This window comes from Idiotropiscis lumnitzeri, chromosome 6 (assembly GCF_059441095.1).
Source record: "Idiotropiscis lumnitzeri isolate Australia: NSW breed Sydney's pygmy pipehorse chromosome 6, RoL_Ilum_1.0, whole genome shotgun sequence".
Lineage (NCBI taxonomy): Eukaryota > Metazoa > Chordata > Actinopteri > Syngnathiformes > Syngnathidae > Idiotropiscis > Idiotropiscis lumnitzeri.
Genome location: NC_142396.1, coordinates 9,156,727 through 9,183,827, shown reverse-complemented (window position 1 = coordinate 9,183,827; position 27,101 = coordinate 9,156,727). Strand labels below are relative to the sequence as shown.

The following is a 27,101-nucleotide window of genomic DNA, read 5'->3' as shown; positions in this document are numbered from 1 at the left end:
CCCCTCACTGAACACCGTTATTAGATTTGAAAGAAACAAATGTGGGTTTGGTCCTTTTAATAAGGTGCCAACAGGTTTTTCCTCACCTGGCTTCTTCTGTTTACGCTGATGTATTGTTGCTATAGAAACTGTTTTTATTTTTATGGAAAATGCAGTTAGATTTCCGTGCTGTCTCTTATTCCGTGCTGGTGAAAAAAAAACGGTAAATGAAAAGGATGAGAGCAGGTCTCCCGTAACATTTTGCAAGAAAGATGTCACATTGTAAGATATTTTTTTCCCAACGTCGGCCACTTTACATAGAATAAGCTCCATTCAAATAACAGTTTTTCCTTTATATTGCTTTTTTTTGTCAGCATTGTATTGCACACTTAGGTTTATAGTGCACTTCAATATCACCTGGTTCATTGTTACAATACGAAAGGTACGTCATAGTTTGTTATTCTGTTCAAATGACATGTTCATTAATAAAATTAAAATGCTTGTGTTATGAGAAAGCAGTCATGTCGGTGTGATAGCACGCCTCGTCTCACGGGCCTTTTCAAAAGAGGAAGCATCAGTGGGAGGGACTTGCGGTCACACAAAAGTGTGAAGTTGCTGCCATGGCGTGACACAAGACAGACAACACGCGGCTGAGTGAGGACACCTCATTGACGACACCGGCGCAACCTCTGCATCTCACACAAGGTACCTCAATAAATACCTTATCAGCACCCTCCCAATACTAACAGTACTCTTCTGCTCAATATTTACAAAGCAAATATTGTCATAACTGGAGCAGAACTCCGCCTAACCTGCCCTAATTATCCCAAAAGCTCCTTTTATTCCTCATAATCCTGCTACATTCCCAGCCCCTGAGCACTCTTACATCTGACCACGCTTGCCACTTTGTGAATTGGATGCTCATTCAGTCTTAACGAGAGACATTTCAGGAGTATTCCCAAGATGTAGCGAAAGTTGGTCCAGCTCTGAAATGGAATGCTGCTTGTAGCAAGCTGGGACATGTAGACTGAGAGACCAACAACAGTCACTTCTTAGTGTGTTTGTGCAGGAAAGTGGATTTAGTGGCGCCCACACTGTGTGGAGGAGATCATCCATATCAATGAGGACACCTGGCATGGCGCTTTTCAAACAGCAGGCTGTGGAGGACTTCTATGATATTGGGGAGGAATTGGGAAGGTGAGTGCAGTCAACCTCTTACAGTTCAGCACTTTAAGCCCTTGACGCACTGATGTTGCCAGGTGGCTTTGTGTGTGTATGTGAAAGGGTGTGAGTGAGTCCATGTGAGAGAGAATCTAATGAGAGAGTATGTGAGTGAGTATGTAATGTGAGTGTGTGTGTGTGCCAAGTGAGAGATGATATGTCATATAGTGCGTTAGTGTGGGAGAGCGCGCCATAGGGTGAGACCATGTGAGAGAGCACGTTGTAGGGTGAGTCCATGTGAGAGAGCGTGTTGTAGGGTGAGTCCATGTGAGAGAGTGAGTGTGAAGGGCTTGAGATGAGAGAGTGATCGTGTGTGATGTGTGTGTGACTGAAAAAGAGAATATATGTGAAAGTGAATGGGTGTAGGTTTGTGTGTAGTATGTGTGAGAGTGAACTAGAGGAATAGTGTGAGAGTGAGTGTGAAGGTGCGTGAGCTGTGAATGATCATGTGTGTGTGTGTAACTGAATGAGATAGAAAATACATATGAAAGCGTTTGAATGAGTGTAGGTTTGTGAATGTGAGAGTAACTAGAGAACATGTGTGAGAGTAAACTAGATGCTATATGAAATAGTGTGAATTAGTGTGTGCGTGCATGTGCGTGCGTGAAAGAGTGTGAATGAGTCTGCGGTTGAGAATGTCAGTGTGTATGCGTGTGTGTATGTGTGTGTGCAGCCCTGTAAAATTTGGGAGTGTTGCCTGCGTTTGAGTGCAAGCAGGTCTTAAGGGCAAAAGCGCAACAAGTCATGATTTGATGAGCTGTCTCATTTGAACGAGCCCCACCTGAGGGCGGAGGATCCTTGTGCTGAATGAGACGTGGGCAGGCACTAAGACAGACTGGACTAGCGGCAAATTTGCAAAGTTGGCACCATGCAGTCCCATGTGAGGAACGAAAGTCCATTTAGCACCGACAGAAATCTTCCCTGCTGACAGACCGACCGGGTGGGAGAGGAAAAACCTGTCAAGGTTTCACCAGTAGTCCAAATATTCCTTTTGACCTCTCTACTGTCACACCCTAACACACTGGACAAACTGGAAAGAAACTGGGGGTTGTGTATTATTGTACTAATGGAGCAGAGTGCTCAATTTTGGCCCAATTTATGTTTGGAGATTAGGCGGTTTTCCACGTATTGTATTTTACAGAATTAATACAAAGCATTTTCTGAATATTGGTGTGATTCCTCCAGCTGCTCCCCTCATCCGTCTTTTCCGTATTGACACAATGCATCATGGGATATATTACTTTTCTTTTGATAATTGATTGTCCCCTACCCAAGTCTTGTGATTGACAAGTGGGGTCATTTTGACATGTCTGATTGATGAAACATTACTTAACAGGAAGTATGACAAATGAGCCCACAGCTACCACATATCGTTCCACTGGAGACTTGTGGTGTGAGAAGTACGTAATGGCTTGTGAAAATGGAGGCTGACAAAAAAAGACGTGTCAGGTTGAACTCGTACCTGTCAAAAGAGTTACGGGACTCTTTCAGACAGTGATGGGCTCTGCGAGTAGGCTAATGAATCTGCACTAGCTATTTGTATCGGGCCGATACCGGGTACTCTGTACTTGTGATGGCTGCTGATTCGAGCCACCGATACTGACATACATGCGAGACAGAATGCTTTTCTGTGTGAGTTGCATCCTTCGCCATCCTCTCAAAAAATGCAATGTCTGTGAGTCCATAGATATTGTAACGTCGTGCAATATTCATGTGTTATACCCGAAAGTCACTTTGGGCGGGATGATGCATTTATTCTGATATTTCATGCATATATTTACATTACATATTTATGTACTGTACTTTCATCGAGTGAGAATAAGATAATGTTATTATAATTTAGTACATTAATAAGGTATTTTTGTTGCATGTTGACAGGCAGCAGAGCTACTTTACTTACCGACAAAATTCTATAAACACCAAGGTTGTTAACAAAAACTAACAAAATAACTCCAACTAAAATTGACAAAAAACATGTCATTAATGAAATAAAAATATGATGAAAATGAATGAAAAATTAAAATGCTTTTCAAAAACTGAAACTACATCGTATGTTTAGAAAACAAATTAAAGTAACTATACGGGGATAATTGTTGCAAAAATGTCCTTCGTTTTCATTTTTGTCAATCTTGAGGTTAGATTGAGATGGCTCCATATGAAGACTGACAAAAAAAAAAAGATGTCACATCCACACGTTGGAAGCAGTGTAGCCAAGAGAAACTCTAGAAAATGAAGAAAGATGACGATTGGGAATAAATTCATACAATATAAATGCGGATCATATGTTTATTCTATAATATATTTAGCTGACGTGCAAACGCACAGGATGCACTTTTGTTTTCATATACTATAAGAAGACTTCCTTCCATTTCCAACAGCAGATATCGCCGCCATGTCTTCTAGTCCCATAAATGTTTTTTACATGGACAAAAGTATTGGGACACATTGGAACTAATTTGGGAAAAAATTGCATTTTAAAATTTTTAAGTTAGTCTGCGGAGAATTTAAAAACAGTTGCATCTTGTGGCATATTACTGATTAAAACTATTTCATATTTTATATTACAGTCTGCACAGCATCACTATTGTTTTAATCGTGAACTTTTCCATACAACTCTTGCATTAGATCTCATCATTTTTTGCAGGACTACGGAATGCTGCGGCTGCTGTCTGTATATGCCATACAAAACATTGGTTTTACTGAGAACTCATTGACGCATTGTAAAAACAAAATGTGTCCGAATATTTTATGAGATTTCACTCACTGCATGGTTGCTGACCAACTGAAACAAGGCCAATGTGTGTAAATTGCAGCCAAGAGAAATGTTTTCAGTCTTTGCAGACGTTGCAGGCTCTGAGGCATTGTGAGGCCACGCTGGATATGTTGAATTGGGGAGAAGTGACAGGAAAATGGTAAATAGAAAAAAGAGGATTTACACAATGCATGAGTGGCTCAACCAGATCACGTAGTCAGTTTAGGAGCCGTTCCTGCTGCATGAGGAATGTGTTTACAATTGTGGGAACTCCGTGTTGACCTTTTGCTCATTCCTGAGTTCAAGTCCGATGGAGGTCCTCCCATAACTGTCAGCAGATTCTCGCAAGGAAACGCCTCGCTTAGTGACCTCTTACTCAAGCAGCACCATTTAAGGTGGTTGCCCTTAAAAAAAAAAAAGAAAAAAAAAGAAAATGGGCAAAAAAAAAATATAATAAGGAGACTGAAATGACATTCAAGAAAGTGTGGACCCTTGTCAATGCAATATCACATAATGTGTGTCATCATGCGCTATTTATTCACTGAAAAAATTCTGGAAAATATATTTTTTTTGCTCAGTAAATAAGAAACAATAAATGCTATTCTCGAATACAGACCAAACTTAAATTGCAAAAAATTAGCAGAGAATATTTGGAAAAGGCTCTTTTTACGAAATACGAAAAAAAACCCAAAAACAATCTATTAAATCTATTACGTGATGATACATAATCAAATGTTTTCAAGTGTAATTATGACTAATAGAAATATAATAAATAAAAAAGATACCTGGATAATTTAAATTAAAAAAATGAATATTTGGAAAATAATAAATAAATAAATAAATAATGCAATTTCTGACTGAAGAAGAAATACAAAGACTATTTGGAATACGGTACGTTCTTTTGCTAAAAAAAAAAATAAATCAATAAAATGTAATAACTACTTGTTTTAAAAAAACATATTTATAGTTTAAGTAAATTTAATTTAAAGTTATAAAACCAAAATAACAATGATATTCATAGTGATAAGACTAAGAAAAAAATTCAGAGTAAGGAAAAAAGAATGAGAATAATAGATATAATAAAAGTAATAGAATAGCTGAGGTCAAGTAATACCAATTTTGAGGAATGTAATCATCATTTGAAGCCCGACTTAACTAACTTAACTTAAGAACTTCCATAACGCTTTCATGCACTCTAGAAATGTGGGTCCACATTTCGTCATCCATCCACCCACCCAAATTTGACTCATCCAGCTAGTGATTCGGCTCGTTCAATTATGCATATGTGTGCGTCACATGACCCGCCTGTGGTTACTGGGCTCAGAAATGTGTCCAACTATTGGGCCGGCGCCACTTGTCTGAGCATTCCTCCGACCTTGGCTGCCGATAATGACCTTCAGCTGTTGGATGTAAAAAACCTGCTGCGAAATGCCACTAATGGTCCCAGCGGCCCGGCTTTTGGCTAAAACGGCCAGCACGTTCAGCCAATTGCGGAATACCGGCTACGATCGCAGTGCTCTTGTTCCCCTCGTCTGTTACTGTAAACTTTACTCTAGCTATGATGTGACTCCAGGCCGCCTTCATGATAAGCGAACTTCCTCTTATTTTTGCAGTTCGGACACACGTGCCACACGTCAATTGCTTCACCCAGCACTTTTTGCAAGTACATGCTTGATTTTGTCTTTGTCGAGAACGGGGTCAACTTATCATTTGGGTCTCAAGAGCGGAAAGGTCCCGTGAATAGAATAACCAGAGGGAGTATTCCGGAATTTGCGCTCTTTCATCTGTCTCTTCACACACTTAGAAGAAGAGTTGTTATCATCTACTGGATTCTACACCATGTCCTCTTCCTCGGTTCCTCCATCAAATAGGGGAATGTTATCTGTATGGAATTTGATCATGGATTTGTCTTTCAAGTATTTCAAGCCCAGTGTAGTTTTTTCATAAGATTAAGGAGTATGAAATGCTCTCTCATCCTGCTTTTTACGCCTACAGAAAGTGATGGTTATAGGTTCAGTAGTTGATTTTTTTTTTTTTTTAATTTTTATTTGTTCAGACAACAAAGGTTCTTTTTTTTTTACCTCTACTAGTTTCATTGTGCAACTGCCGTCTTCTTCAGGAGCTTTAAAAAAGTCCTCTTGCTCATCCAATCGCTTTCAGGTGCCGTCACTTCTGGGTGTGTTGTGAAAAATCAATTTTATCTTATTTATGTTAAATATATATCTATATTTTTATTTATTCAGACAATGGGGGTTCTTTATTTACCTCTGCTACTGGATTTACATCGAAACTAGCAGAAGAATCCCTCTTGAAATGATTTCAATGTGATCATAATGGCTTTTTTAGTTTTATCAAAGAAATAAACGCAACACCGGCTTACAAAATCTTACATTTGATGTGTTGTCATGATGCGTCATTCTCTTTTTATTGCGTTGGTTGACTTGTTTTGTGGCCTGTTGCGTATTCCTGCAAATTCAACTATAAAAGTAACCCCTATGTGCCTCATGTCATTCGGTTATTGAAAAACTGGATTAAAAGTTATCATTTTTCCTGTCATCTGCCAAAGAATGAGAGGCTCAAACTGTCCAATGTGAATTTCCTCACATTCTCCCACATGTGATTAAATAGACAAAGGGTGTTTCTGAAAGACAGCTGAGCCCCGTCCCACACATGCCAAAAGAGTGAAGAAGCGGTTATGAGATTAATGTGGTGACCAGCATTATGGATGTTTAGTTGACGTATCTCTCCTCAGCTCTGCAGACATTCTTCTTCTATGTAACAGTGGAGAGATGACAGGTGCAGAGCATGTTATTCTTAGCGCAGCAGATAACTACGATAACAGTGGACACAGGGAGGATAACCTCTCACAAACACACTGGTATCATGGACAATTTAAACACGTAGACTATTAGGTTGTCCGTAGCAACGTATAAACAACATTCAATTGTTTGGATTCTTTTGATCACATTTTTGCTCATCCATTTGTTGCAAGGAAAAATTCCTGGAGCTTTTATTTTATTTCTTCAATTTAATTCTGAGGAATTGTCTTTTTCTAGCTCAAATGTAATTCTTGAAAATAAATAAATAATAATTCAAAGAACAATAAAGGACAAAAACCCTGCCTTTGTTATATTGTATGCAACGTATAACATTTACCACAAAAAAAACGGAATCTCCTGTTTTAAGTTCCCTTTAAAAAGGCATTTACAATTTAAATAACACTTATAAAACACTTAACAATAATAATATTCAGACCCACTATAGCAGTTTTATTTTTTCATCAGTCATCAAAGCTTTAATGAGACGCTTGAGCTGACAACTGGCTGTTGAGATTTTGACTCAGTGGTGTCCCATGTTACTAATTATTATTTTTGCCAAGTATGCCGTGCAATGTTCTCACATACCCCTTTTAGGGAAACGCTTGTTTAAAAAAAAAAAATTGGAATGTAAAAGTCAGCGTATCAAGAGAATATCCACATAAGCACGGATAGAAACACCACACATAAATGCCAGAGCTGAGATTTGAACCCCCAGTTTGTCAGGCAGTCAAGTCAAATCACGTTTATTTATGTAATCCTGAATCACAAAAGGCAAACAATTACTAAAATACATGAAATCTCTTGGTCAACCACCCTCATTTAAACAAGGGAAAATTCACAGGGAAGTGGCAGTAAAACAGGCCAAAATTCAGATGTGACAAAGTGAGGCAGGGCTAACTACTTCGCCCACCCCAGACTTCACCAAGATGCAGTCATTTCAGGTAAAAAAAAAAAAAAAAAATGGGGAGTGCCCATCATGCCGCACTAATTCAGCATTCCAGAGTGCTGCGAAGTTGAAAATAGTGGAATAAAGTGGGATGACTATAGATGATCCAATCTTTGCATTGACAGTTTTCTTTCACAATGGACTACTACTACATCAGGGGTGGGCAAAATATTTGATTGGCGGGCCACAATGGGTTCTAAAATTTGACAGATGGGCCGGACCGGGATCAGATGAATGGGGTGTTTTGGTAACCTCACTTCATCGGAGAAAAAAAAATACATTTAATTTTAAATGAAAATGAACAATAGCATTACAACAATATATATCTCTTTGAAAAACCACAGTATTTAGAAAATAAAACATTAACAAGGTTTATTCGTTTAATTTCTTTCAAACTCAGCGGGCCGGATTAAAACGTTAAACGGGACGCATGTGGCCCCCAGGCCGTAGTTTGCCCACGCCTGTACTACATGTATGTACATTACATGTTCCATCGATGCTGAATGCTTCATCTCCTGCATGCCTATCAAACATGCAAGCTCCTGTCAGTTCTGCCCACAGGAAGTGTGTCATAAAGGAGTGTGAGTTATCTTTGTCAGGTTTATGATCCCAACCATTGCTCTATGTAAAAAAAGGGCTTACGTTTGCACTTGTTGTATATTAAAACCGTGATGGAATGTGAAGGGACGAGCTTGATAAGAAACATAATGACCCACTTAAAGACCATCCCCGCTCTCTTGTGAAATCTTTAGCATGAGAATTGCTCGATACTTGGCAGGAAGTTAGCTCAAGTGGGAGGACAACAGCTTGGCCCTCACTTGCGACTTGAAGTGATTGTTCTCAAACAGGAAGTGATGGATCATACCACAATATTTCACTCAGAACTTCCTTCCAGATGCCTTCACCCTCAGCTATATCCTGTTGACACTTGAGGATTGCGTTAGCGGGTTCCGTCAGTGAAGATCTTATTTAGTGGCAGGCGGTTTGTTTACTACCTGGTCCTTCAGTGGGGACATCACTGACTTCATCCTCTTCTTAAGACCACCGCTATCATGATGAAGCTGCATTTAGCTGTTTTGCTGTATGCAATTGAAATAAGATGCCCACAGAAGGGAAGTCAGCCCAAAGTGGAAATGCTTTGCTCTTTTTTTTCATACCATTGGTTGAGGTCTTTTAAACATTTTTAACATTTTAGAAATTGTAGAACATGTGGCAGATATGTTATCATTATTAAATGATGATATTCATATATGTAAAGACAGTGATCATGTTTATGAGTTCTCAAAATAATATTTTATATTATTTTATATTAACTCATTTACTGCCATTGACGGCTAAAGACGTCAAAAATATTTTTTTTTACTTGGCTGCTAGTGAATGAGTTAATCTCTTCCAGTGTGAACATTTAAGTATAGTCACTTCTGCAACATTCCCTAGAAAATTACTATGTCCCTTCACTGCTGAGCTATTAGTAGCCCACGGTCTACTCATGTGGCCCTCGTGGGCTACATGTTAATGACCCCTACGCTAGACGGTGCTTCTAATAGGGTTGATACCTGCACAGAAAGCCAAAACTGTCATTCTTCTCTTTCTGCAGTGGTCAGTTTGCAGTGGTCAAGCGTTGCACGGAGAAGAGCACGGGTGTGGAGTTTGCCGCCAAGTTCGTCAAGAAGCGCCAGTGTCGGGGCAGCAGACGCGGTGTGAGGCGCGAGGAGATCGAGAGGGAGGTGGGCATCCTGCAGCAGCTCCAGCACCCCAACGTGGTGGCCCTTCACGACGTCTACGAGAACCGCACGGATGTGGTGCTCATCCTCGAGCTGTGAGTTTACAAATCATCAGGACTGCTCCAAATTTTTCTTGGGCTATTTCAGACGGGCAGTACTGTGAGACAAGCTTTCACGTTAACTTTATTGACGTTGTATGGTGCATGACGACATGACGTTGTTCAGGACAGTTGTGATTTTATTCCAACTCTTTATCGGTTCTAAACTGTTGGATTTGTTCCGTGATGGCTCAAAGCAGAGATTAGAGAGAGAAAATCGCTGATGCCGATTGATGGCGTAACTGGATCACATTGTCGGAAAATGTGTAATCAATTTGATGTGATCCCTTTTGTCATGAATTAATTTCATTTTTGGAATTGATGTTTGCCGATAGCAACTCACAGCATTCACATGTGATTTGTGAGGAAACTGCGATTTCTATTTCTTAATAAAAATCACACCCTGAGGATGTGTGCCACTTGGAATATCAACATGTTGTGCAGGCCTTGAAGGTTAGTCGTCATGGGATTCAATTTTACCGGTAGTTGTGGTTTGCTTTTTGTGGTGGAAAATTTAATGTCCCCATGCTTGACGTCACAAAAGATGTCAGCTTGTTGCACAAAATCTCTGCGTAACTCATAAGAGCTCAGTTTTACAACAGTGTTTTTTTTCGTCCCTCGTTCCAAATGACTGTCACTGCTGCTGTAGTGAGTCACTTGCCAGATATGCGTGCAGACCATGCACTATCGTGACACGTAGTAGTGGTGTCATCGCATGCTTTATTACTGACCAGTTACATTAGAAAAAGCGATGTACTTCTTTGTTGCACTTGAAAAATGAGAAAATGAGAAAAATGAGATGCACATCAGTGCATACTTTATTTTATTCTTGTATTTAAGTGTTTAAGTTAATTTGACACTTAAGAATGTTTAAATTGTTTTTGTGAAAACGAGCTCATTTATGTAAAGACAAAATACAACTGGACCCAAGATTGAACCTTGTGGGATGCCTGTGACAAGGTCTTTGAAAGTAGATTTTGTATTATGTATTTTACCATCGTGAGATCAGGTTACATGTTTTTTTTTTCTAAAAAAAAATTATTAAGTTTCCTTTTATTACACACTTTTGCAACTTAGATTCTTCGCTTAACTTAACATTTGCAACTCACTATTTAAAGCCAACTCAAACTGTACTTTGACATTTTCAGTACATGTTTGCCAAAAGGTTGTCAGTTTGGTCAGTGAGTTTCGGTGTCCTTGTTTGTTGTTTGCTCTCATTCCTGTGCCCGAATAGCTCTCACAGAATCAATAATGCTGATTTTGAATAGAGCCCTCAGTGAAGAGGGGCCCCGTCTGCCTCCCCAGGAATGCGGAAGACCCGATTGGAAACAAACTGTGAAAGCTCAGTTTAGCGTCTGACTGCTTTTGTCAGCCGTGTGACGTTACAGAGTGCGTCACTAACTCCGGCGTGGTTTCAATGTGCCTTTGCTGCTTATAGAACGCTTTGTATATGGAACTTTTCATCAATTCTTTTCAATAAAACATTGAATCTTTCTGCAGGAATAGCAGTGTTGTTGCCAAAACAATCCCAGGCATTCTAATTAAGCGCATCTCGATCCTGAGAACACACTCAGATAATGTTTCAGGGCTTGCTGCATGACTCACTCTGTATGTTTGTGTCACAGCGTTTCTGGCGGAGAGCTGTTTGATTTCCTGGCTCGCAAGGAGTCGCTTTGTGAGGAGGAGGCCACTCAGTTTATCAAACAGATCCTGGATGGTGTCCAATACATCCACTCCAAGAAGATTGCACATTTTGACCTAAAGGTACAACATATTCACGTATCTCATGTCTCATGTGTGTGTGTGTGTGTTGGGGAATTGTGATGTACACTCAAGCAGGATCTAATGTGAAATATGGTTGACGAAAGGCCTGTATTGTGACCCACACTTCCTTCCTGTTTTCGGAGGCAGAGGTCCAAACTCTCAGATATAAACACCGCAAGGTTATCACATCTTTTTCGAAGAGCAGCGTCGCCCACGCTACACGCTGACAGTCACCGTCGTGTTATTCTGCAGCCACACCTCCTCACTTTGCATGCTTATATTTCGGGAGTCAGTTAGTTGGTTACATCGTTCATTTTGTTATCAAACGGGGCCGTATTTAATCATTTGGAGGCCCGAAGCAAATCCAGTCTGGTGGCCGCCACCATTTTGATCATTGCTCAAGTGTGAATTTGAGCAAATTATCTGATTTCTTGAGCTCGATGAAATCCTTCATGAGGAAGTAACTCACATTTCACATCTGTTTTGTCACTCTCCACTTCATCTCTACTATGTCCTCTACAGTGCTACTGCAACTGGTAAGAGTGACTTGCTCTTGCTGCTGATGGTTGCGCCCATTTGAAAAAGATTAAAAAATAAATAAATAAATAAAAGACATTCTCCCCTCCTGAATAAAATCTGCATATGCACAACAAAGCCGATGTTTATGAGAACACGTATTAAAACGAGAACAATAATAATTGCTTTAAGCCAAAGAAAACTCTTTATGAGACGTTCGGAGTCTCCTGGAAATCTGTGGGTCTGCCCTGTTAAAGCAAAACACGTAACCTTCAAGTTGATCTTCAATGCACAATGCAAGAGTTATGCTTTTGTATTTCTTGCAAAACCAGCAGTTTAATCCTTATTTGGCATGGAATCATATTTGGAAGCTTACAGTGTGCACACCTCATAGTGAGGCAATAACATGTGATTCCCTAATCGGCAAATAAAAATCATGCTAATAAAAGTGTTTAAAATTATAGACATTTCTTCATGAAAATGGAAAGCTTAATTTATTTCAGTGCTTAAGTTAAAAAAGGGAAACTCATTTATTATATAGAATCATGACGCAGATATTTATGTAATATTTCATCATCCTGGTGATTATGCCTGAGAGCAAAGAAAACACCAAAGCTCATCACATTTGAGTATTGGACACAAAAAAAAAAATCCAATGATTTTTAAAATTTGAAACCAGGAAGGAATTAATCTTCTAAAATATCTTTGAATGTGTTTTTGAACTAATGACATAAATGCACTTTTCTGTGATATTGTAATTTATGTTTTAATACTCTTTGTTTATTTGGGGGGTGTTTAGTTATTTATTAGTTTGATAATAATTTGCATTTGAATGCCTTTTTTTAAGTGTCTTTGGGTGTTTTGGAAGGTCAACTAAACTACAATAATAATAATCATTTAGGGTTGATATGAGGCCTATGGATGGCTACAAACCTGTCATCAATATGAAAGTAACCACTGCATTGTTTTTCTAAATGCTTGCGCTGAAGGTCCCTTGGAAAAGGTATTTTGTGTTGTTATCATTCCCGATTATCAACAAAGAAAATTTGTGTCCTGACTACTTTTGTTTTTGTTGTTCTTTAGCCTGAAAACATAATGCTACTGGACAGGAATGTTCCTCTTCCCCGCATCAAAGTCATCGACTTTGGATTAGCACACAAAATAGAAGACGGAGCCGATTTTAAGAACATTTTCGGAACCCCTGAGTTTGTTGGTGAGTATTTTTATTCAGTGATGGCTGCTCTGAAATAAATGCTCTGCTAATGTTTGTGATGTGCTGGTGATATTTGTTATCAAGCTCCGGAGATAGTCAACTATGAGACTCTGGGTTTGGAGGCAGATATGTGGTGAGTTTTTAAATTATGCTTCATGGCAACACAGTGGAAATATTGGTTAGCACATTGTGACCTTTCCTTGTACCGTCTTCTCACAGGAGCATTGGTGTCATCACGTATATACTGTAAGTTGAATAACAAACTTGAAAGACGCCAAAATGAGATGATCAAGGAAGTTTTTAATTGGTGTCTTTTCTTTTTCAGCTTGAGCGGCGCGTCGCCTTTCCTCGGCGACACAAAGCAGGAAACGTTAGGGAACGTCTCAGCCATGAGCTACGAATTTGACGAGGAGTTCTTCAGCAACACGAGCGAACTGGCCAAGAGCTTCATCAGACAGCTGCTGGTGAAAGACACGAGGTACAACAATGGCCCCTCTCACTTGTGTCACAATAGAATACTTGCAGCTTCACAATCAGGCATCTTGATTTCTTTACACGTGTTTCCCATTACATTGCACCTCCAGGAATTGAAACTGAACCTGTTTGGTTAAGCTGAGCGTGATCCTAAGGGGGTTTGCATCACTTGTGCTTGAGGGTATTTACTCAGCTGCATTTTCTTCGTTTTAGGAAACGGATGAGCATAGAAGATGCACTCAACCATCCGTGGATTAAGGTACTGTGTGTAAACTCGGTTTATGCTGTGTTGGCGCACGTGTCTGTAAAGCAGCATGTGATTTGAGATAATCCATCAAAAATGCATCAAAGGTGTGCATGAACATAATGGGGCCACTTTATTAGGTACACATGATCCAATGCAAGAGGTGTATCATAAATTGTGTCTGCCCATTGCCGTGATAAAAATATATCAACCTAGTCGAGCTTTGTGAAAGGGACACAGTCAGAAACAGCTGTCAGTATAGTTCAGGTGTGGGCAAACTACGGCCCGGGGGCCACATGCAGCCCATTAAACGTTTTAATCCGGCCCGCCGAACTTGAAAAAAATTACATGAATAAACCTTGTTCATGTTTTATTTTCTAAATACTGTGGTTTTTCAAAGACATCTATATTGTTGTAATGCTTTTGTTCACTTTCATTTCAAATTAAATGTATTTTTTTTCTCCGATGAGGTGAGGTTACCAAAACACTCCATCCATCCACTCCTGGTCCGGCCCCTATGTCAAATTTTAGAACCCCTTGTGGCCCGCCAATCAATAAGTTTGGTATAGTTGTACACAAACTACAAACTCGGGCTTTTTCCTCAATATGGCGATTATTATTTTTGAAGGTCCTCTTCTGATGTATTTGTTTCATAAACACAAGTGATAAATTAATCTAATTTACAATAGACAATTTCACATAGATCTAACTGACAAAAGACGCGTACATTACGACTACTTCACAATATTCTAACAAACAATCGTGGCGTGAACTTAAGTCAGTACGTCATAAATCAAATTCCAACAATAATGCAAAGAAACCTTTAGCAGCTTTTCATGTTCGGTGAAGCACATGCACTTCTTAAGCGCTGAACTTATCTGGACACTACATTGATGTACAAACACATTAAAAAGCATGATTAAATGTCTTAATTTTTGACGGTTTCATTTCTACTTCTGCATTTTTTTCAAAGCCAAAAATCTTTGATCATACTACTCACCACAATGTTCATTCGCACCAATAAAGTGGCCTGTAAATGTTCCTCTTTATTTATAACTTGATGCATAGCAGTGCCATCACTAGACTATCTGCAAAGAGATTTGTTCCTTCTGTTTTCATGACAATTTTGTACTAAAAGATTTCACGTTATGACTCTTTGATGGGCACTGGTATTAATGGGAGGTTACTTGAGAAACAAAAAAACATCTTGTATGTTATTTAAAAACAAATGCCCTAACCTCCTCAACAAAGAAAGGGCCGAAAGCCTCTCGAGCAACAGTTTGAGTTGCTTAGCAGAGATATAAAACCAATAAAAAAAATCATGAAAAAGAAATGTAACATGGCATGCCTGTGGTTCCCCCACAATATAGCGGGGGATTCAACACTGTTTGCCAAAAATGCATGCTGTTCTGCAAATATGTGTAACACAACGGCATTGCTCAATGGACGCGCTTACCTGCCATGGCTTCCGCTGTAGGGTCACACACTAATCCTACAGAACCACATCTACTGGGACTCGCCACTACGTGTGTTGTAGTGCTCCAAGTTTGAGCCAACTTCTGACTCAATGTTCCTCCATCCTTGTGTCTGAAGTCCTGCGGGCTCACGCCAGAGAGCGCCGCCCCGGACGCTGAGCAGAAAGCCGAGCAGCTGAAGACCAAGCGTCTCAAGGAATACACCATCCAGTCCCATTCCAGCATGACCCCGAACAACACCTACAAAAGTGACCTGGAAGCATTGCTTGCCATTTACAATGACAAAGAAGCCTGGTACAAAGAGGAGAACGAAAGCACCAGAAAGCAACTCTCCCGAGTCCGCTATGAGTATCGCAAAGTGGAGGCCACCGGGAGGATGCTACACGAGGACCTGACGGGTGTGAGCACCACCTTGGAAAGCATTAGTGCGAAGTACCAGCAGAGTCAGCTGGACGCTCTGAAGCAGGAGCTGAACTCAGAGCTGCTGTGGCTGCAGGAGGTGGTGAGCTCTCTGGATCCACAGGGAGCACACAGCAGCAGTCTGGACACAGCGCTGAAGGCACTGCTGCAACAGTGGGAGCTCCGTCCTAGGGCCCCAAAAAATCCTCACTGAGTCTAATTGAGAAGAGGAGAGACTATTTATTCATTTTATGTGAAGACTCTTAAAGGGGAAGTCAAGTCAAAATGTTTCTTTAGAATATGTTCTTTGTGCCCCCATTAGTCTAACAACGGAAAACATCCACCCATTTTTAATCTCATTTTGCCTTGTCCTGCTACTTACTGTTGGTGGAAAAAAAACATCACATTGCCTAAAGCCTCAGGTAACGATCGGCAAGGCTCACCTGTTTTCTGAGTTGGTCACTGTGATGTCAATTTTAGTTTACAGCACGTGGCAAAATGGCCGCCCTCGTGATGCATTACAAACAGGTGCCTTTTGCTACTTAATTCATATTCCACAAACACAATATTAATCAGCCAATATTCACATTAGACAAGTCATGACAATGCACACTGCAAAACTAAGGGTGCAATAGACAAAGAATTTGAATTGAAAAATCAGTTTTCATTGAAAAGGAAGTGTATCGAATTAAATCGAATTGTTCCACTTTAAAATGTAAAGTCCTTGATTCGTATTGCACCCGTGATATGTTTAAAATCCTCTTGAATTCGAGAGATTCACTTCACTATGCAAAACCCAACTCAGAGAAAGTGAAAATAAGTATGTCTTTGAATTTGAAACGTTGCAGAAAAGAATTTTGTTGACAAATTTGAATGATTCATGAGAGGTGCTAGCCACCAGCTAGCTCGCAAGCTAACAGGCTTTGGCCTCGTGATAGCTAAATAACTCACCGTTGCGCTGGATAAACACTGATGCCAACGAAAGAATTGAAGTTCTTATATAGTGAGGAAGGGAGGTAGGCGGTCGTGGGGTGGTGTTGGAGTCATGCCTGATGATCAGTTGCAACGCTGGGCGCTAATTTAGTAGCCAACAAAATTGTTCTTGTTCGATATATATTTCTTACCTGACAGTTTTGCCTTAAAAGTGTTTTACTTGGTTTAAGTACCCCTCCGTATAGAAATTATAAGATAAAATCTGTTCATGAGTAATTTTATCTTAAAATAAAAAATACCATTCTATAAGTGTGGATATAGTTTAAGGACATCAGTGGGGTGTTTTGAAGACTTTCCATGTCAAATATTCCTGGTCTTGTGGCATTTAAAAATTTGCTTAAATGTTTCATGACGTTTTTCCCCCTTGGTTTTTTTTTTTTAACCCGGCTTTTTTTCAGCGTGTACACTGAAATATTTCTAATCTCATGTCAATTTTCTCACAAATGTACTTGCTCAGTGTGAAACATGGGCCTGTTTTTAGATGAACGCAAAGCTGCAATACTCTCAGGAAGCCACTTATTGAAATTTGAACGAACATACATTATTTGTCGTCAGTAAATAATCGTTTTAGATTCATGTGAATGAGTGAAATTAGATCATTTCCTGATGATCTCACTCTCTGCGCAGTGGCAGGCACTCACTAGTGTGAACAACACAAACTAAACGTACAATATTGTTATTTTAATTTTGATGTTATATAAGTGATGTAACGAAATGCAAGACAGTAAAAAAGAATACAAAGGCATTACTTTACTGTTCTATGTTGACGTGGTTGAGGTCAATTCTTGAGTCAGTTTTTCCTCAGCAGACTCATCCAAGCATGTTTTTATGGAACCTTATGGGGCGTACAAGCCGGGCCTTCGAAACGCCTCCAAAATGTCTTGATTTAATGGAGAACATTGGTGTCATGCCCCAAATGCATTTATTATTTTTAGCACGGAGATGTATTAAGCGAGCATGACTGATTTTAGCTTGACTTTGATAGGTTTGAAACTTGGCAATTGGAGGCAATGACTGTTACGTTATCAATTATTTATGGCTTCACCGTGTTCTGAATACAAGAGCGTAAAGCCAGTCTTTGCAATGGAATGCCCTAGAATTACACGTTTAATTTATTTTTAATTCCATTTTATGATTTAGTACTGTATGTTTTGAACTTAACAAGCAATCCAAAGTGCCTTTTGCAAGGATGTCGATTTGTTGTTTTTCCTCATTTTGAAAGCGCACTTTTATTTATTTATCTTTTATTTATTTATTTATTTGCACATTATTCTTTTCTTGGCTATATTTTGGAAAACACCAGGAATTAAAAAAGAAAAATTATAAACTGGATCAGATCTAATGTGCAAGATGCTTCTGTTATCAGACTCTCCTGATATAAACAAATGTGCACTTTTTGACTGTTTTTAAATTCATGAATTAAATATTGTTAAAAAAAATTCTGGGTTCATTGTACATTGTTCAAAGTGATCTAAGGTTCCAATTTATTTTTTATCATGATTTTAAAAGATGTGCTGTCTCTAATAATTATTTATTTACAATTGTTGTCATTACTTTCCTCCACAGCCTCACAATACCAGACAAGCGATGGTCAAGAGGCTGTCAGTGGTCAACTTGGAGAACTTCAAGAAGCAGTACGCCAGGCGCAGATGGATGGTAAGTCTTGGAACCGCACCTGATTATCATATAGCAGGAAATCATTAATTGTTCCATTTCATGGTTCCTTTTAACAGTTCTCATTCCGGATTGTGGCTCTGTGCAACCACTTAACACGAATCATGAAGAAGGGCCACAAACTGCCAGTAGAAGATGGGGTAAAAATTACTTTTTGTGTTACGATGACAGCAAGGTCCAACTTATTTCCAGTGAAGAAAATGTCAACATTGACCCCATCTGCCTCACTTATTTGGACTAATTATCTCTCATCTCTCGATATCGGATCTAATTTCAAATCAGTAGTGTCTTGAATTGAAACAGGACCATATAGAAAACTTTACAATTTGAAGACTATTACTTAAAATGTGGTTCTCACAGAATGCTGACCACATAAGGTTTTTCTTAAAACACGCAGACTCCCCACAATTGACCGAAACATTCCTCAAAAATGGGAATTGTATGAGCAGATAGATGACAAACATTTAAAGATACTAGATTTGCTCTCAAGCAGGGTGCCCACATACTGATAATCAAAGTAAACCTGAGGCCCGGTTGTCAGACATCGCTACAAAATTATCCTGATGTGGGATATTAAGAGTGATTTTTTTTTTCCTTCTTCTCACCAATTTGTTCTGATAACGATGAGGGCTGATGATCGTAAGTGTTTTACTACTCTGTTTCCAATCACAAATCCTTCTGTCAGTATGCTTGTTGACCCAGATCATTTTCTCAGCTGATCTCGAACGAAAAGTCACTCTGCACACAACAGGATAATCAATCAGGGTATTCCTTCATAGCATGAGAGATGGGATATTGTGATTTTCTAGGACTTTTGTTGAAATGATCATTTGATGATCATTGTCATGAAATACAGTCGACTAGAGAATCACATTTAATTAGAGGTCATTTGAACAAAGATGCTATTGCAGAAGTTTGTAAATAACAGGTATTCCTTAGCATTATTTGTACCCAAGAAGCATCTCTTAGTTTATTAAAATATGGGTTGCAGAGACACCTGTCAATCAGGTCGATGCTAACTGTGATCAAAACATTTTCGGCATGTGTGTATCCCGCTTTTTTGTCGAATGAATGAAGGAACAAAAAGAGGCCAGAATACCTTTTGATTACTTATAATGAACGTGAATGATTCTCCCATTAAAACAATTGTTATTCTTGCACGGCTGTTAACTCAAGCATGTGTTTCTATCAGAGGGATTGTGAGAGCGACCAGGAAGAAGGAATAGAAATCCTGAAGAGGCGGCCCAGGGCCAGAAAGAGAAGCAGCACTTCCTGAAAGAAGCATTTTAAGGCATGTCTGTCCTCAACGTTGCTGTTGTGAGACACTTAATCTGCGCACGCACGCACACACACACACGCACACGCACACGCACACGCACGGTCTGCAGCTGTTACTCTTCATTAAGAACAACCTTAAATGTTTTAACCCATGCTTTTATCATTGCTGCGACCATGCTCCGCCACATTTCATTATATGCTGGCATGTTACGTAACCTTTTCAATTAGAAGTCACTTTTTTTCCCTCGCTGTAGGAGGATTATTGTTGTCACGAACTGATGAGACAGTGTTGCTTCATGTCACCGTCACTGATGTAGACAGCTTCCGCTAATAACATGCAGTCTTAAAAACTCTTCAGCTGTGTGCCGAGTGCTGACAGGAGGATTCTCCTCTTCTTATTGAGGGGGCTGCAGAGACATTGGTCCAAAATGTGGTTCCATTTAACTTTTATTGGACAAGGAGCCATATTTGCTGACTAAAATATGTGTTCTGAATGGATCTTGAATGCCTCATTCGGCAATGATTAGTTTCTTCACATGTAGGAAGTAAATAACAGGTTAAAAAAATGGTAAATACGTCTAGTTAGAATTGTATAACAATGATAAAGCAATATAATTATACAATTGTTTACAGTCTTTTTTAAAATATTTCGGATTTGAATGTTGAATATCAAAGTATTTCAGGAAGCATTGGTGATGTTTCTAATTATTAATCGCTTAATTTGCTCATGACATTAGTGCTGTTTAACTGTATAAATAAAGTTTATACATATGTAATATACTTTTTACAGTACGAGGTCTTAATGCAATTGTTTGTTCGTGATAAATTTCAATGTATTTATGATGTAAATATAAATATCAAACGTCTTACCTGTTTTAAACACAAATGATCCTATTGGCTCTGTTTACTTCTATGTACTGTTTATTGAAATGTTGTTTAATAAACTCCTCGAAATTTCTGTAAGTGCATGCGATGTCATTTTCCCCCCTTCATTCCATGACATTATATTTGTAGTTTATCACATTGAGTCAAGCAGTTACCAGTACTTGCTCTCACAAGAGTCACGTTGTTTGGATGCAGTCACTCTGAAAGAAATTGCAGCAATCATTGGGGGCTGATTTGAATGAATGTCTGGCAGCGGCACAAGGTAGGCCACTGCCACCAGCACTGTGTGAAGGCAGGCAACCATCAACCAGTTACTCAAGCCAAAATTCCTGGCCACATTCTTACAAGGAACATCATGTTTAAACATACAGTACTTCCTCTTTAAATTTTCAACAAAATAATCGCCATGGTTGGCTTTTAAAAGTACACACTTTCCCACTTTTACTTAACAGTGGAGCTAATTAACATGATAGCTGCCCCCAAGATGAGTTTCTCCATCCATGACTTGGCAGTTAAGCTGGGTGAACATCCAGAGCCACTGTCAAGCCGCGGCTGTCTTGCAGAGCCAACCACTCTCCCGACATTTGTGGCACCCTTTCAATCATGTCAATATCAAAAAGGAATATCACTTAAAGTGTGGATTTTGGGGGAGCACAAGTCATTCTTAGATGCAGACATTTTATAAGAATGCATGACTGGAGTGATGGACAGTGTTTAGACAAAATGATGAATTTACAGGTCAAGTGAACATTAAGCAAATCCTTTGCTCAGTTATGATTAACTAATTAATCAAATTTAGGTAAAAATGGAAATGACATTTTATTCTTGTTCGTTTTTTTTTTATTGCTTTTTAGAATGAAAAGGACATTTGGTTTTGAATATTGCAATACCTTTCATAAATAGACCTTTGAAAAAAAAGTCTTTGTGGGCGTTTACAAACTTCCTTTGTGTCAGAAAGGCTAAAAATGAAGGTGAAGATGAAAAAACAAACAAAAAAAGACTGTCGTGAACCAGGAAGTGGGGAAGCTGAAGAAGGAGGGACACGTTAATTAGGAAGGGTGTGGAGGATAAATATTACACTAAATGAAATTAATTAAATATGTATTATACAGAAAAGGACACACAATAAGGACCACAATTCACTGTGAGCGTACAACCTCCATTGTAGACTTTATCTGTCTGGGTGGAACGTCTTCAGCATAAAGTAAGTACAGCTGTTTAGCTAGCTGGGTACTATGCTAATTCACTTGACTTATTCTAACAATTTACAATAACAGCTTTGTTTTAAAAAAAGATGTTGATTTTACTTTACACGTTTGGCTGTGCTGTGAGCTAGCTAGCATGTAGAATTAATATGGATATTGTACTGTACTGAACAAAGTTATCCCTGCAAGTGTGTCTAAAAATGGCTAACATCGTCCATCCTCTGTATGTTCCTTATCCACATTAGGAAACTACAATGAATCCCCAATTTATGTATTTATTTATTTATTTATTTATTTTTCAAAAGCTTACCTGGTTACTTTGCTTGGACAGGAGATAGACAGGGACAACAACACAGGTAAAACAAATTTCCAAATTTTTGGGTCATATTTTTGCCATATTTAATTGATTATTTATTTAAATACTGTATTGAAGAATGTTGAGACCTGACTGTTGTGCCTTGTGAAAAAACATGTTTTCCCCTCAGAATTGTCTAATGAATCATTTTTCCTTTTACTTGAAGTAGCATGGTGACATAATGTTAAGCAAGGTCCTCCTGTGTGGAGTTTCTCCTCCCCATGCTTGCAAGGGTTTTCACAGACTTCCTCACATATTCCTAAAACATTCTTGGGTTAAATTAAAACTTAAATGGTCCATAGGTGTGAACGTGTAAGTGAATGGTTGTTTGCCCTGCTACCACCGGTGACCAGTGCAGTGGAAAACTCACTACTTTTTCAATAAAAAGTTATGGCGGCTATAATTCACAAGCTCGCACTGCGGACTTAAAGCCCCTCAAGGCCTTGTTAACAAAGTGCGCTATGCAGTGACGGCTGTGAACTTACTGGCATGAGCTTGAGATAAGAAGAAGCATTTGGCTCACTTCATATCTGTGCGTTCACTTTCACTCTATGTATTCATTCTATCTCCAGGCTGGTGACTGTAAATATTTTAGCCATGCCTCACTGATACACGAGACGGCGGCTTTGTAAGCATGGTCATTGCTTGGGTGTGAAGCGACAGGCCTTCCCGGATACGGTTCATGTAACAGCCTCGCAGCTGGCATGCTGGCATCAATTCTTTGGTTTAGCCCCGATAGCGTTTCGGGATGAGGGGATTTCAGTGGCTTTATGGCAGGATGATACACTGGGTAGTGCGTTCGCACAGACAAAAAAAGGCCATACAGAAAATGCAGCATGAGAAACAGTTTGTCACTGCTTTGTCTATAATCTTGAGCAGTGTTGTGTCCATGCTGAATTCATTCATTAAAATTATATTTGGGCAACACCCTTGTAATTTTTAATTGAAAGAAAATATGCGGTACACTAGCAAGAGTATAACTCTTCATGTACTGTGAATAATTCAATATTAAAGCATCACTCTACTACTTTGGTATTGCTGTTCTTATGCTGAGATTCAATAGTAGGCAAAGTGTGCGTACTTATTGATTGTGTTGAGTTTATTGCATTCAATAGTTACAGAGTGCAGCAGCCACTTAAGGACACACTTTATTGCCATTTGACAATAACTCCACCTAGTGGTCTTTGTTCAATACAACAGAAGGATATAAAATGGTTTTTACCATTTTTCTTTTATAAGTAAAACGTATAAATATTGTCATATTTTACTGTCTCATTTAAATGCAATTTTGGCATGCATATTTGATTTTTACATTTTAATCCGAATAGCTTTGTAGGAACAGTATGACAAGGTTGCCTCCAGCTGGGGTAGAGTTTTACAGGAATTAACTAGAATCTAGATGATAAAGTAGAAATGTGTAAACTTTGACAAGAGTGTATATATATATATATATATATATATATATATATATATAAAATTATGTAATGATTAGTCAAAAATATATTTGAAATTGATTTGAAACTGCTTAAGATATGCATCGATGTAAAAAAAAATATTATGGAAATTTGTATTGATAACAGTCAGATCTATTTTTATGTTTTGTTCTGGCAAAACACTGATGAGACAAAATTTTATTTAAACAGTGAAAATTAGTAATTTTCATGTTTGTTGTAAAGTTTCAAAAGATGTTAAAATAAAAACAGATTTTATTATCTGCCCCCGTCGCAACTCTGTCAGACACGTGCCCGACTTGTGACAAAAGCAGGGCTGACTACGCACTCTGTTCATGTCCAGCAGCGGCTACTAACCAGGTCTTGCAACACTGTTGTTCATGTGTCACGTATTACTATAACACATACAGTGGAGTATCCATAAACAAGTTTAAGTTGGTTTATCCCTTTCATCCTGTACTGTCTCCCAAATAGACTCATGTGTCACATGAATACGTGTATGCATGTCTCACCTATCAGGTAACCACTTGGGTATTCCATCTAATAGGTGTTTGGTGGCGACTAAATGTCAACATTTCATGCCTCGACCCCCCTCCCGTCGCGCATCTTGTTGTGTCTGAGCAGCTCATCAGATGATGTGACAGCAGAGGCCGCGTGCCGCTCTCCAGACCCGTGGCGCCATTAATCTTGTATAACAGCCTCTCACTTTATCTGTGTGATCATTAGGCATAGTTTAGCATGATCATCACTCTGTGGAAATGAGCTCCTGGAGGTTGCTTCCATTATTCATACCTACATGTGAGCAGGCTGGCGCCCTATTTTTGGTAATGAGCTTTAATGAAGTCAGGCCATATTTAGGTGCCGTGCTCTTAATATGTCACTGTGGTTTCATTGACCTTTTTTTTTTTTTTTTTTTTTTTAAATAAAGCCTTTCGTTATCTGATTAATACGATCTGTGTGATTCAAACTTTGTGTAAGAGATGTCAGGTGTGATTTGGTAATTTTCTCTCTGAGCTATTGTTGTCATTTGATTAACTGAACTTTGCATTCAAGTTGTGTTCTGCAGCTTGTACAACATTTGGTCCAACAGGGTTTCAAAAGGATCAATAACTCAACTTGTAGACAGCTTTTGCCCGAGGCCTCTATTTCTAATAGCATTCCTGATTAATGCTGAAGGTGCATACTTTCAAGTTCCATTTTCAGCCAGTGATTTACATTTATCATTTTTAAAAGGCCTGCTCAAGCTCCTAACAAGACAGATTTGGGCATAACATAAAAGCTTTTTCAAACCTGTTGTGTGTATCCCATCCATCTTTGGGCTGGCGACTGTAAATATTTGAGCCATGACCCACAGAGTGGGCTCCTTTTGTAGCATTGTGACGGCCTCGGAGTGAAATGACATGCCTTCCAGTCAAGCGTGACTCTGTGGTCTGATGCAGCTCATGTAGCAGGCGCTATGCTGTACGAGCCGCCAGGGTCATTACATCACAGGCCCACTCAAGCTGCTCACTCGTTGCTTGCTGATGAGGTTGCGGTAAATGTCTCTAAATGCCAACTTTCTCGCACTCTCTCTCTCTCATCACATTGACATGCACTGGACTCCAGTGTTTTGTGTTGTGTTCTTTATATGGTTCCCTGATGATGATCTGTCATTCTAATCTAATCTAATCTATCAAACCATGCAACATCATGTTGTCTGCATAAAGATCCACAGTGAATAACAATGCTTTATAGGTCTGAGATAAGACATTTTGGATATAAAATCAATGGCGAAAACGGAGCAGCAGAATGCTCGGCATGCAGCCCGTATCAGTGATCAATGCGGAGTAGAGTGAAGATGCAGCTCAGACGAACACAATATTCCCATAGCAATATCAATGAGGGACAACATTGATTTACCGCCATCAATAAACTGGGCAACAAACTTCTAAATAATAAATTACAAGATTTGCTATTGATCATCTCCCGTGCAAGCTGAGCTTATCTGATTAACCAATATTGAAGCGAAGATTTGCAAACTGCCCACTGCAGTGAAGCACACCACTGAGAGCGCCTGTTTAGATTTCATTGGACTGTGTGTATATTAACCTGCAAGGGGATAATTTGGGCTCCTAAAGATCATAATTAAAGAAAAAAAAAACAATGAATTAAAAGCCCATCATTCATGATCATCTAAAAAAATATCTGCAACGAGATAAAAATCTTGGATTTTTATTTCCGTATGCCTCGAAACCTAAGCGCTCTACTCACTGGCCACACCACACAGTAACCCTCAGAGATGTGTTCAAAAAAGCTTCTGTTGCAGATAATAATCATCTCTTTTGTTGAAGGTATTAATGTGATAATTGTTGTGTTTCTATGTCCTAGTGATGGTGGTGGCAGCATGCGGTTCTCATGGGCTGACTGAATCTTGTCTCTGGCCCTCTTGTATGGGATTTACCTGTAGATGTTCACTGGATACTTGGGTGGCATTTCTTCTGGGTCCTTAAACATCTTTCCAAAGACTAGAAGACAACATATGTTTCAAGGTGAGCAGGAATGATTGTTTGTGTACATTACATGGGCATTTGTTGGTGCTTTAATCCGTCAATGAGTTCTTGTCAGTATTTCAAGACCACCCAGTTGGTCCTAGTCAGCCAAACGGTGCAGAGAACAGAACCGAGAACAGAATGTTAGTTACATATCTCAGTTTGATTAAGCACAATTACAAACTAAACATGTGCATAATTATCAATACATAGAAATGAATTAATTTGAGACTGATTTGAGCAAATGGGAACAAAGTGGCGTGCATTGCTCAGCTGCAGCAATCAGAGGAGCTGTTGTCTCAACTACTTTGCCATAGATTAATGATTCATTAACTTGCCCATCCCTATCTCCACCCGAATTGATACTTCTCCGACAGTATCAGTAAAAATTCAGCGTTAGTTTGAAATTGTGGCTGTACCTATTGAAATGTCCAAACGGTTAATTGACAAGGATAGGGTGACTTGTTTGGATCAGGGGCAGGTCAAATGAGGTAGCTCATCAGTTGCAGCTCATAATTATGTGACACGCGTGATACACATGCTCGCAGCTCTTCACAGTGCATGAATGCAACCTACAACTTCACCTCCATCTTATTGAAATGCAGAGTTTTAGCTTTATTTCTTCCGCGTCTTTAAGATCCTTCCAAGGCCAGCTCTTTGCAATTGGAAAGAGCAACCAGTCTTCTTTATATTTCCCGGCCGAGATTATTTGATACGAGTTTAACATAAGGTCACTCAGGGGCTGCCTTTTGTGCTATATAACCTCCAACGAGACATGAGAATAAAACGCACATCGAAAAAGATTGTACTTTTTTTTTTATTTATGATGTCTGGTTCCTGAGCATGTGGGATTTACCTCATGCATGTGTTCCACTGTGTCCTCCAGTAAATTCTATAACTTTCCCAATAAATGAGTCTCTCATGCATGAACGTACATTCTTCGCCGATGTGTCATGTTTTGTTTAGGAGTGAGCCTCAATAAATTCTCTTTATATGCAACTAAAGCTCGTTTTAAAGTGACATTTATGTCCCTTGCCCTTTTGTTCTCCGGATCTAGCATGTTCGCCAGCCTGCCTCTATCACAATGTGTGATCTGTTCCATCGAGCT

At 39.1% G+C, this 27,101-nt stretch overlaps 3 protein-coding genes across 4 annotated transcripts in view; all 3 read left to right on the top strand.

Annotated features, from left to right (window-relative positions):
* Positions 1 to 554: 554 nt before the first annotated feature.
* On the top strand, positions 555 to 20,532 carry dapk2b (death-associated protein kinase 2b). Of its 2 annotated transcripts, none has more exons than XM_088298453.1 (12): positions 555 to 684; positions 1,036 to 1,176; positions 9,315 to 9,536; positions 11,165 to 11,303; positions 12,903 to 13,032; positions 13,117 to 13,165; positions 13,252 to 13,278; positions 13,358 to 13,510; positions 13,720 to 13,765; positions 18,184 to 18,273; positions 18,351 to 18,431; positions 19,484 to 20,532. In XM_088298453.1, exons 2-12 carry the CDS (start codon positions 1,100 to 1,102, stop codon positions 19,565 to 19,567), a joined length of 1,098 nt encoding a protein of 365 aa, XP_088154579.1. In that variant the 5' UTR covers positions 555 to 684; positions 1,036 to 1,099; the 3' UTR covers positions 19,568 to 20,532. The 2 variants fall into 2 exon arrangements, with proteins under 2 accessions (XP_088154579.1, XP_088154580.1); XM_088298454.1 differs by having other exon boundaries at positions 602 to 684; positions 1,049 to 1,176.
* LOC148335120 (death-associated protein kinase 3-like) lies at positions 13,775 to 18,170 on the top strand. Its single transcript, XM_088298456.1, has one exon. The coding sequence runs from the start codon at positions 15,449 to 15,451 to the stop codon at positions 15,836 to 15,838; it is 390 nt and encodes a 129-aa protein (XP_088154582.1). The 5' UTR covers positions 13,775 to 15,448; the 3' UTR covers positions 15,839 to 18,170.
* Positions 20,533 to 21,471: 939 nt separating the features above from the next.
* The window catches only part of ca12 (carbonic anhydrase 12), a 73,588-nt gene continuing 67,958 nt past the window's right edge, over positions 21,472 to 27,101 (top strand). The window contains exons 1-2 of the mRNA XM_088298600.1: positions 21,472 to 21,658; positions 25,833 to 25,993. The gene's annotated coding sequence lies outside the window, so the exon portion shown is untranslated. The remainder of the gene's footprint in view (positions 21,659 to 25,832; positions 25,994 to 27,101) is intronic.

What these genes read in the sequence shown, in the direction of transcription:
- dapk2b (XM_088298453.1), top strand. Translation starts at nt 1,100, where the DNA reads ATGAGGACACCTGGCATGGCGCTTTTCAAACAGCAGGCTGTGGAGGAC. An exon ending in CGGAACCCCTGAGTTTGTTG is followed by an intron (nt 13,033 to 13,116) that starts GTGAGTATTTTT and finishes TTTGTTATCAAG; the next exon opens with CTCCGGAGATAGTCAACTAT. An exon ending in GGTTTGGAGGCAGATATGTG is followed by an intron (nt 13,166 to 13,251) that starts GTGAGTTTTTAA and finishes GTCTTCTCACAG; the next exon opens with GAGCATTGGTGTCATCACGT.
- LOC148335120 (XM_088298456.1), top strand. Translation starts at nt 15,449, where the DNA reads ATGACCCCGAACAACACCTACAAAAGTGACCTGGAAGCATTGCTTGCC.